At 55.5% G+C, this 11,192-nt stretch overlaps 1 protein-coding gene across 1 annotated transcript; it reads left to right on the plus strand.

Annotated features, from left to right (window-relative positions):
* The first annotated feature begins 2,720 nt into the window (after positions 1 to 2,720).
* PRPF19 (pre-mRNA processing factor 19) lies at positions 2,721 to 10,926 on the plus strand. The gene is made up of 15 exons (XM_027858914.1): positions 2,721 to 2,950; positions 4,139 to 4,288; positions 4,486 to 4,562; positions 5,163 to 5,378; positions 5,506 to 5,568; positions 5,831 to 5,872; positions 5,982 to 6,056; positions 6,562 to 6,637; positions 6,816 to 6,925; positions 8,657 to 8,812; positions 9,001 to 9,070; positions 9,164 to 9,249; positions 9,460 to 9,630; positions 9,759 to 9,864; positions 10,768 to 10,926. Exons 1-15 carry the CDS (start codon positions 2,932 to 2,934, stop codon positions 10,863 to 10,865), a joined length of 1,515 nt encoding a protein of 504 aa, XP_027714715.1. The 5' UTR covers positions 2,721 to 2,931; the 3' UTR covers positions 10,866 to 10,926.
* Positions 10,927 to 11,192: the final 266 nt, after the last annotated feature.

The following is an 11,192-nucleotide window of genomic DNA, read 5'->3' on the forward strand; positions in this document are numbered from 1 at the left end:
AGAAATGACTAACAAATACAGAGGAGAGGCTCACATGATGCTTATTGTTTCCTGACTCTAAAGAAGGATTTGATTTGGTTGAGCCAAATGCCACCTTCATGGCTGTCCTCCACCAAGAAGTCCCCACATACGTCAAAATCCTTAAAAGATGTAATGATACGGATAATTTTGGTTGATGAACCTTCCACATTTAGCATCAAGCAAGACAAGGCACGGAGATGGATCAAGTTTGCCAAAGGCATCGGCCACGGTCTTGGAGAGCAGAGCCAGTCAGCTATTAGTCAGTCAACAAACAAGCACTTCCTATGTGCCAGGCACAGGATCCTCTAGAGACGGTGAGGTCTTCCAGGTCTGTCCTTGTTTGAGTATAACATTGGGCTAACTGGGAGAAGGGGAAAGGAAAGGAATAAGAATTTACATGGTCTACCATGTACTAGGCACTGTGCGAAGAGCTTTTTACAAATATCATTTCATTTGGTTCCCTACAACAGCCCTGGGAAGCAGGTGCTATTATTCCCATTTTACAGGTGAGAAAACTGAGGCAGACCTTGCCTGGAGTCACACAGCTAGGAAGTATCTAAGACTGAATTTCAACCCAGGTCTTCTTGACTCCAGGCCAAGTGCTCCACCAGCTCTGGAACATTCGTCTCTTAAGATTCCTAATCAATCAAGAGAATCAGGTTTAACTAGTCATGCTGAGAAAGCTCAGTGGATGAAGAATGCCTTCGTTTTTGCATTTTTTTTTTAGATCCCCAGAATTTAGGGCGATGCTTGCTACTTGTCCAGACTGTGATGTGTACTCAGATGGATATGTCATGGAGCGAGTCTATGAGCATGTATATATGTATGTATATGCATATACATACAGATACATACACAGTACATGTATTTATCCATGTCGCATACATATATAAACGTAGACATATATATGTATGCAAAAACCTGTTCCTTTTTTCTCTCTGGGCCCCATTCCTCCCCCATATACCTGTCTGTAATGTTCCTCTTGGTGTGTGTGTGATGACTGAAATCCGAAGAATGAATGGGGTCACTGGGAGAGAGTGTAGAGAGAGAAGAGAAGGCACATGCCCAGCAGGGTATGGGGATGAGACTCGGATGGCCTCTGAGGTCTGCTTCAGCTCTAAATCTTATGAGTTCCAGTCCCCGATCCCATGACTTGCCCACGATCATTGGGCTAGTAAGCAGCAGGGCTCTGGCTCCTGAACGCAAATTCAATGCTCTTTCCACTTGCTCCATAGATATCGCCAGCCCTAGCCTTTCCTCACTCTCGGGCTCCCTCCCCAGTTTCCTGCTGCTTCTAGGCCATCTACAGCACCCTTTAACCCAACCTTGCCATAAAGAATTAATGATCTTGTCTTCTTTCTGCCACCTAGAAGCCAGCCCACCTCTCCAACTCTGTATCACTGCCCTCCTAGCTTGGAAACCTTGGGTCTGCCATGGGACCCCTCCGGTTTCCTCGTTCCCTGCATCCTATGTGTCACCGAGTCTGGTGCAGCAGCTCAGGCCATGGGAGACTTGTGGGACTCATTCCTGCATTTGACACTTAGTTATGAGCTTGTACTCCCTTGGCAGGAGAAGAGGGACAATGGCTGTGTTTGCCTCCCCATGGTAGTTGTTTAGGGTCTTCAGAATCTTCATCTTCTTCAAGGTCCAGCTCTTGTCCCCTCTTCTAGGAAGCTTTCCCGGATCCTCCTGGCTTGTCACAGCGCTCTTCCCCTTGGCTGAAAGTGACCTCAGAAGCCTCTAACCCTCTCCTTTCACAAAGGCAGAAAACTAAGGCCTAGGAAGGGGAAAGGACTTGCCCAAGGTCACACATATGAGAAACATCTAGTCACAGGACTCCAGAATGGTAGGTTTAGGTTCAGAAGGGACCTTTGGAGGCATTGAGTCCAATCTCTTATTTTACAGGTGGGGAAACTAAGGCACAGAGAGGTTATTGGTGACCTGCCCAGGGCTCTACAGCTATGAAAGTGTCTGAGGCAAGATTCAAACCCAGCGCTTTTTCTGCTGTACCAGCATGCTGCCTGAGCTTAAAGGTTTTGCAAACACTTTGGCATTATGTCCCCCAGGGAACTGATGGATTGTAAACGCCTAGAAGGCAGAGGCGGTTCTGCTGGAGCCTGGCACTGCGGAGCATGAGGACAGGTGCTAACTACAGTCTTTACCCAGGCACGCCAGCAAGCATTTAGTAAGCAGCTACTTCGTGCGTGCCAGGCCCTGGGCTGTCACCCCTGAATGTGATATGAAAAGCTATTAAAGGTATTATGTGCTCCGTACTGGGCGCGTCATTCCCCTCCCCGGGCCTCAGTGTACCCATCTGTAAAATGGGAGGGAGGCGGTCTGGGTGCTGTCTGAGGTTCCGACCTGCTCCATCTTTGTGGTCCTGTATCTTTAGATGTAAAATTAGTACGTCTCATCCAGGCCAAGCCTGTGGGGTCCCGGCCCCCCCCCCCCCCCCCCCCCCCGTTCCAAACAAATTGAGTGACTCAGGGAAGCGGCGAGGCGAAGGCCGGTAATACTAAATCTCGCGATCTTTCAGCCTCTCCGTAATCCTCCCGGGAATTGGACGCGTCCTAGTCCGTCTGCATCATGGGAAATGTAGTTCCTGACTCCGTGTTCTTCCGGAAGAAACCGAACGCCCTCCGGAAAGTCCGGATGGGGGCGGGAGGGCTCCTTCCGGGCCCATTGCATGCCGGGAAGCGCCCGTTTCCGTTAGTTGCCCCAGGATCCCGCGCGCGACGGGTTCCCCCACGTGAAGCCCCGCGCTCCCGGCCCTCCTCTTTCCCCCTCTCCCTCCTCGAACCGGAACCACCCCCGGGAGAGGGGGAGAACCGGAAGTAGAGCCCGCGGCCCCGGAAGCAGAGCCCGGCGGGAAGGGATCCCCAGCGCGGCGGCGGCGGCGGCGGCGGCGCCATGTCCCTCATCTGCTCCAGTGAGTAGTGGCCTCCGGCCCCCGCTCCCGGCCGGGCGGCCCTCCCACCGCGGCCTCAGTGTCCTCGTCTGTAACATGGGACAGGGAGGGTTGGACGCGGTGCCTCCGGGCCCACGAGCCGGCGCGTCAGCGGCCTGGAGAGCGGTCCGTCAGTCAGCAAGCATTTATTAAGCGCCGACGGCGTGCCGCGCACGGCGCTCTGCCCTAGGGAGCAAGGGCACGGCCCCGGGCGCCCCTGCCCTCCGGGAGCTGCCAGTCTCGGGGGCGCGCACAGGCGGGGGCGGGGTGGTCCTTATCTCCTTCGGCGCACAGTAGGCGTGCTCACCCCCCCCACCCCGCTGCGCCACCCGGGGAGGGGCCGGAAGATGGGGTCTGGGGGCGCCCTGGGACCCTGGCTGGGGGCGGGGGGCTGACCCCGCAGTTTCCGCTTCCACAAGAGGGGGGGGCTGGCCTCAGATCCTCAGAAGCTGCCCCGGGGAGCCCCCGCCGGCCTGCCCTGGCCCACGGACTCCCCCGACCTTCCTTTCTGGGTGCATTAATGCGACAGACATTTGTCAGGTGCTGCCCCAGGGTCGGAGGAGGCCGCGGCGACCCACCGAGGTGGGGCAGTGGTTAGAGCACCAGCCCTAGGATCAGGAGGGCCTGAGTGCAAATCCAGCCTCAGACACTTAGCTGTGTGACCCCGGGCAAGTCGCTTCACCCCACTGCCTCAAAAGAGACTCTCCCAGTGTTTCCGATATTCCAAGCTTCTCATCTGATCCTCTCGCCCTTTAAGGGGTGGGTGCTGTTCTCCTGTTTCACAGATGAGCAGAGAGGCCGAATGTGTCGCCCAGTGTGACACGGCAGGTCTGAGAGTTCAAAGCCCAGAGCTCTTTGTGCTTCTCCTCAGTGTTTCACAAACACAAACGACTCTGTTTATTACCGAGAAGCGCATTGGACAGGTACCGACTGACGGGAGGTTAGCGAATGCTTAGGGAGCGTCCTTTGCTCCGAGCAGCTGGCTTCTGACGCGGTCCGTGGCTCCTCTTGGGCAGGCTTTCCTGGTGGCAGGGTTCTGGTCCGGCTTGGGAAGGGGGCGAGGTGCCTTGCCTGTTGTAAGCACTCAGTAAATCCTCGTGGAAGGCACGTGGCAGCTGTTGGCCTGGGGCCCCTTCTATCACTACACTCATAAGTCCTCTTTCTTTACAGTCTCCAACGAGGTGCCAGAGCACCCCTGTGTATCCCCCGTCTCCAACCACGTGTACGAGCGGAGGCTTATTGAGAAGTATATTGCAGAGAATGGCACCGACCCCATCAACAACCAGCCTCTGTCTGAGGAGCAGCTCATTGACATCAAAGGTGCCTCCTCCAGGGTCTGCCCATCCCAGTGTCCAGGGGGGCCAGGGCTCCAGTAGGGAGTGGATCTGAGGAGGATGTGACAGCTAGTAATAGCCTTGAGGAAAAGCCAAGGAAAAAAGGGACCAGAAGGGAAAAGACATGGGAGGGGTAGACTTTCCTGGAAATTTATCAAGAACCTCTGTCTGTCTCTTGGACAGTTGCCCACCCCATCCGGCCCAAGCCACCATCTGCCACGAGCATCCCAGCCATCCTGAAAGCCCTGCAAGACGAATGGGTGAGAGCACCAAGGGAAAACATCTCTCCAGTGCAGGGCAGCGGGTGCGAGGTTGTGTGTGGGCTGGAGATGAGGACAACCAAAGAGTGCTCACTAGTGGGGAAGGCGGTCTTAAGAAGCCCGTTTTTTCTTTTTCAGAAGTGTGAATTAGACCGGGTGGAGAGGGGTTGGGGTTGTAAAAGTGACCTTGTCAGTTTGCTCTAGCTGTACCCTTTGGTACAAGGGGGCTGTGTGGAAAAAGAGGGCTTCTTATTTCTTGGGTGCCCACAGACGTTGTGACAAGGTGGGAGCATCATAGCCCCCCCAAAAGGAGAACAAGTGGCAGGTCAGCTCCTCTTAGCAGAGGCCCCAGGAATCCTTGATAGTGGACGTCTGCCTGTTGGCTGAACCCTGCTCCTGGAGGAGTGTGGCCTGACTGGGCTAGGGGAGGGCTTTCGGAAGGACCCACACAGGCTGTCCCCAAGCCTCTACGTCAGCTTCCCTCGAATTCCGTTAATCATCGTCTCGCTCTCTTCCTGGTGCAGCGTCGGCCACAGACGTGGCCTGGCCTGGCATCGGGCCAGCTGCTTCTGCTCTCACCCCAGCCCGTTTCTCTCCAAGGACGCGGTCATGCTCCACAGCTTCACCCTGCGCCAGCAGCTGCAGACCACCCGCCAGGAGTTGTCACACGCGCTCTACCAGCATGATGCTGCCTGCCGTGTCATCGCCCGTCTCACAAAGGAGGTCACTGCTGCCCGAGAAGCTCTGGCCACACTCAAGCCCCAAGCTGGTCTCATTGTCCCCCAGGCCGTGCCCAGCTCCCAGCCCAGCGTGGTGGTGAGTGTCTCTGTCCAGCTGCTCCACTGACCAGGACTGTGTGTGCCCACAGCTGAGTCCTGATGGGCCTCCTACCTGTCCAGGCCTCACTTTGGGCCCCCTCTCAGCCGTGCTTTTTTTCCTCTAGGGTGCTGGTGAGCCAATGGATTTGGGAGAGCTGGTTGGAATGACCCCCGAGATTATCCAGAAGGTAGATACCTTGACTCCCCATTTTAAACTTAGCAGAGTTCCTGTGTCTTCTGCCTTCGCCTCCCTTCTCCTGTCCCTGATGGCTGCCTGGATAAAGGCTTAGTGTCTGAGTGTCAGACTGAGCCCCGGCTCCCTTTATTGTCTCTGGGTCTGGAGAAGGACATGGGTGGTGACCCGGTCACTGGCAGTCCCGTGGGCCTCTGCGCGGGGTGAGTAGTGGGGTCTGTAGCCTGGGTTTCATGGTCCTTTGCTCTCCTCTCCAGCTTCAAGACAAAGCAACGGTGCTCACCACGGAGCGTAAAAAGGTAAGTCCTGCACCTGGGAGGATTTGGGCAGTACCTTGGAGGGAGGGGGCTCAGGAGGGACCTTTGTCTCCACTCACCAGCATTCCTCCGGGGCTGTTCTTTTTGTTAGAGAGGGAAGACAGTGCCGGAGGAGCTGGTGAAGCCGGAGGAGCTCAGCAAATATCGGCAGGTGGCATCTCACGTGGTGAGTGGCACGCCTCAAAGCTGGACCCCAGGCCCTTTTGTGGTATTTCTTGTGACCCTTGAGAACTGAATCTTCTCTGCTTCTGCCTCATCTCCAGTCCTCAAGTAGAAGGGCCTCCTCCTTCCTGCCCCCTGCCCATCTCTCCTTTTAGAGAGATGGAATGCTGGTGTCCTGGTGGAAATATTCCAGGGCCCTGGGCCTCCTGCATGGAGGCATCAAGTGATCAGGGTGGGAGGGACATTGTCTTTCAGAAGAGTGGTCTGAACATTCCTTTTCTCCACTCAGTTCAGACCGCCTCTTCCCCTTGGTACGGTCCCTGCCGGGAGCAGAATGAGAAATTCCTGACTATTAGTAAAGGAGAGCGTTTGGAGGGAGATAAGTCAGTGCAGGCTTTGAGTCACGGGGCACTGAAGGGGGCGCAGAAGCCACGCTTGTCCCCCCGGCCTCGGATCAGGGATGACCTCAGGTAAAATTGGGTTGGTGAGCCACCCTTCTCTCTGTAAAGGGGCTGCACAGTGCCAGCATCCCGGGAATCCTTGCCTTGGACCTCTGCCCCTCAGACACCAACAAGATCCTCACTGGTAAGTGATGAGCCCACCCATCTTGGTAGAAGGAAAGACATGGGGTGGCCGGGTCTTGCCCCCCTTCATTCTCCCCAGGGCCTCGGGAGGGTGGGGCCCCTAGGGCGTTATCAAACGGGGTGAGGAGGGGTGTCCTGGGGCCCTTCTTGACAGCTCTTTGAATGTGGGTCATTCTCAGGAGGGGCCGATAAAAATGTTGTTGTCTTCGACAAGAGTTCAGAGCAGATCCTGGCCACGCTCAAAGGCCACGCCAAGAAGGTCACCAGCGTGGTGTTCCACCCATCCCAGGTAAGGCTGTCGCTTTTTGAGTATCTCTTGGGAGCAGCTTTGTAGGCCTCGGTCACTTGGAAGTTACTTCCACAGGCCAGTGGTCACCAGGCTGCCTAGGTTGGTATGCAGGTCAGAGGTCAGAGTGGTTGCCCTTTCCCGTAGTGTCCCTTCAGTGGACTGGGCTTGACTTAGAGGATTCCGGCTCTCAGACCTGGAAGGACCTTCAGCCCTGTCATTTGACAAGTGGGAAAACGAGCCTGAGGTGGGGAAGGAGTTGTTGAGGCCCCGTGAGCATTCCCTCTGACCAAGGGCCCCTGTGCCCCCTCAGAGTGCCGTCACGCTCCTAGGGAGCGTTTTAAAGGCTCGAGGGGCCAGACTCCAAGAGGAAACCTCCTCGTCATATCACACATGGGGGGAAAATAACAGTTCTGCTCTTTCTGCTGGGCTGTCTTTGTTTCAGCGTTCACCAGGGTCAGCCCTGCTGCGCTGCCTCAGTGGGCACACCCATGAATGAAGCCGCTGGGTGCTGTAGAGTGTCCCTTGTGTGTCCTTGCTGTGACCTCTGTCAGAGGGCTAATAAACAGACACCACAGCTAGGAGGCGGTGTGGTCGGTGCCAGAAGAGCTCTGGGTTTAAATTCTGCCTCCTCTTGATTCCTGGGTTACTCTGGGCGAGTTGCATCACCTCTGGGCCTCAGTTTCCTCATAAGTAAAATGGGGGCGTTGGAGGAGGTGAACTCGGGGACGTTCTAGCTTTAGTTTGATGAGCCCAGTGTCACTGAGTGTGTTGATGCTTGTCCATAGTTCTTTGATTTGACTAATGACCGCTGTCTCTGTTTAGAAGTTGAGGGGGCAGCTAGGTGGCACAGTGGATAGAACACCGGCCATGGAGTCAGGAGGACCTGAGTTCAAATCTGACCTCAGACACTTGACACTTACTATCTTGTGTGACCCTGGGCAAGTCACTTAACCTCGATTGTCTCACCAAAAAAAATAAGTCGATCGTGGAATTTGGGTCCTTTAAACTAGGAGCAGTGGTTGGGGGGGTCGAGTGGACTCTGAAGTTGGTCCGGTCTCCTTGAGGTCTGTTGTACCCAGCCTGTGGGAAGGATCATTAATGACCTTTCATCACAAGGTGTCCTGTTCTGGGAAAACCAAAGATGAAACAAATTCATTTCCTCTGCATTGGCCTGTCCTTCCCTACTTCTGCCGCTAGGTGGCAGAGTGATGATCTACCCTCCACCATCTACACTGAGCACAGACCTGGGCTCTGGGGGAGCTTCCAGCACATATGGTAGCATCTGCACAGGAGAGGGCCACCCATGGTCCTGGAGGGCATGGGGAGGCAGAAAGGGCAGCAATAGTTTGGCCAGACGTAAGACATGTGAAGGGGAGGGAATGAACTAAGGCTGGGAAATAGTGGGAGCCATGTTGCTGACCCTTTATTTGGTGGGCATCGGGAGTCCCCTGATGGCGTCTGCCTAGTGGTAGGGTGAGAGCAGCAAGTCAGGAAGATCCTTCAGGCAGCGGCATGAAGACCAGAAAGGCAGGAGGTGGGAAGGACGCCCAAAACATTCCCCAAACCTGGGGAAAGACACAGGCCCTTTTTTAAGGGGGTGAGCCAATAAGCAAAATCAGGAGTGGTGAAGACGGGGCCCCAGACTTGTGGCCGTCCTTGGTTTCCATTCATTGTAGTCCCATGTTCTGTCTAGTTCATTTCTGATTTCTCGTCTCTTTTCTTTCTCCCCAGGATCTAGTGTTTTCTGCCTCCCCGGATGCCACCATCCGCATTTGGTCGGTCCCCAACGCCTCTTGTGTGCAAGTTGTCCGGGCACATGAGAGTGCCGTGACAGGCCTCAGTCTTCACGCCACAGGCGATTACCTCCTGAGCTCTTCTGACGATCAGGTGAGTTCCTCTTCAGAGTCATTGGGGTGCCAAAACCCTCAAATCCTTGCAAGCCCATGTGACCACGAGCAGTGAAAGCGTTGCCTTTTGGGGGGACATTAAATCATGGAGCCCCCTCTGTCTCCATGGTACTTGTGTTCTCTAAGGGGCAGCTGCATCCCCACGCTCTCATCTTTGCTTGTCTATAGTACTGGGCCTTCTCGGACATCCAGACGGGACGAGTGCTCACCAAGGTCACTGATGAGACTTCGGGTTGCGGTAAGTGGCCCAGAAGGCCTGCCAGTTCCTCTCCTTCCCCTTTGTCACGGTCAGGCCGGCACGGACTCAACTTGTCTTCCTTTCCCTCTGCAGCTCTCACCTGTGCTCAGTTCCATCCTGATGGGCTCATTTTTGGAACAGGGACCATGGACTCCCAAATCAAGATCTGGGACCTGAAGGTAGGCGTTTGATCAGCGTGATTTAGTGTGCCTCGCAGCCGCGGCAGGTGGAGAGATGGGCTGCCGTCACCCTCCGTTGCATCCGTGGGGTGCCTTGCCCGTGCAGGCCTCCCTGGCTGTGTCTCTTCTCTCTAGAATACCCCTATATTCCCTTCTGTGGTCAGACCCCAAGAAGTACCTCTAGCTAACTTGTCTTCTCTCTGACTGCAGGAACGCACCAATGTGGCCAATTTCCCTGGACACTCTGGCCCCATCACCAGCATCGCCTTCTCAGAGAATGGTTATTATTTGGCTACTGCGGCCGATGATTCGTCTGTCAAACTCTGGGATCTTCGCAAACTCAAGAATTTCAAGACTTTGCAGCTGGATAACAACTTTGAGGTGGGTGGGTGGGTGATTCTGTCCCCGCCTTGAGCTGGATCCTCGGTCCTCTCTCTGTCCATCCGTCACCCCCGGCCTGGGGTCCCCCGCCCTCCACTCCTGATTCTCTCCCCGTCTCTCTGTGGCAGGTGAAGTCACTGATCTTCGACCAGAGCGGCACATACTTGGCTCTGGGAGGCACTGATGTTCAGATCTACATCTGCAAGCAGTGGACAGAAATCCTCCATTTCACAGGTAGGAAGGTCTTCATTCTCCATGGCCCCTGGGTGTATGGAGGATAGGCTGGAGTGGGGTGGCCCCAGAGGCAGGGAGAGCGCCGGGAAGGCTCCCTCGACGCAAGGTCCTGCCTGCAGGGCGCGACCTCTGGGTGCAGAGAAGGGACGACACCGAGAGCTTTCTGAAGGTAGAGACGGCCGGCTCGTCTGGGTCTGCCACGCTTCTCTGTACTCTGCTCTCCATTGCTTCTCCCAGCTCAGTGACATCCCATCGCAGGAAGTCCTGATGAAAATATCTTGCTTCTGCCCCTGACCCCCTTGGACGTGTAGATGTCTGGGTCAGACTGCTTTTCGGAAGAGTTAGGCTAGCTTTTCTTCGTCCGTGGTTGTTTGCCTGTTGCCTCCTCCTTTAGATTGTGAGCTCCTTGAGGGCGGGGCTGTTCTTGCTTTTCTTTGCTGCCTGGCACACAGAAGGTGTTTAATAAGTGCTTGTTGACAGTTCACAGCTCCACCAACAATGCATGAGTGTGTCTGTCTCCACAGCCCCTCCAGCACAGACCATTCCTACCATCTTCTGTCCCAGTTTGCTGGGGTGAGGGGAAAGCTTAGGGTTGGTTGGGCTTGCGTTGAGAGCCCTTTGTCCACCTCCTTTGACCAATCCGCAGGGGAATGGCTTTTGGTCTTACTCTCTTGAGCTGGTTTCCTCCGTGTCTTGGATATAACCCTTATGGGGATCATTGAGTGCAAAGGTTTTTCACACCCAGACTTCTGGAGGTCAGAGGGCGTGGCTTGGGTCACGTTGGCCCCTGCTGTTGTGGAGCGCTTCTGGAGAGGGAAGGGCAGACTGAGGAGGGGACTGTGCGCCTTCTGAGACCCCCGCGGCCACTCCTCCAGTGGTAATGGGCATCTTCTCTCCCCTCAGAGCACAGTGGCCTGACCACGGGGGTGGCCTTTGGGCACCACGCCAAGTTCATCGCTTCGACAGGCATGGACAGGAGCCTCAAGTTCTACAGCCTGTAGGCCCCGTCCCTTCCGGAACAGCTGAGGCCTCGTCCCGTAGTGGGTAGTGTGGGGGTGGGGGGTGGGGGGGGGGGAGGGGGGAGGAATTTGGAAAGGGACGCTCACATCATTTCACTCTGGTCTGAATGGTGGCTTCAGCCAGTGCTGACTGTCCTGGAGGCATGGGCTGCCCCCTGCAGGCACCCATGGTGAGGATGGATCGGGGTGCTGTGATGAGCCATTGCCCCAGAGGCTCCACAGAAGGGGTTGGGGCGCCCAGAGCTTCCCTTTTAAATAGAAATGATTTGGGACTCTCGGCCTGCCCCACATCCAGTTTGCTTTGACTCC

This window comes from Vombatus ursinus, unplaced genomic scaffold (assembly GCF_900497805.2).
Source record: "Vombatus ursinus unplaced genomic scaffold, bare-nosed wombat genome assembly UNPS02013931.1, whole genome shotgun sequence".
Taxonomy (NCBI): domain Eukaryota; kingdom Metazoa; phylum Chordata; class Mammalia; order Diprotodontia; family Vombatidae; genus Vombatus; species Vombatus ursinus.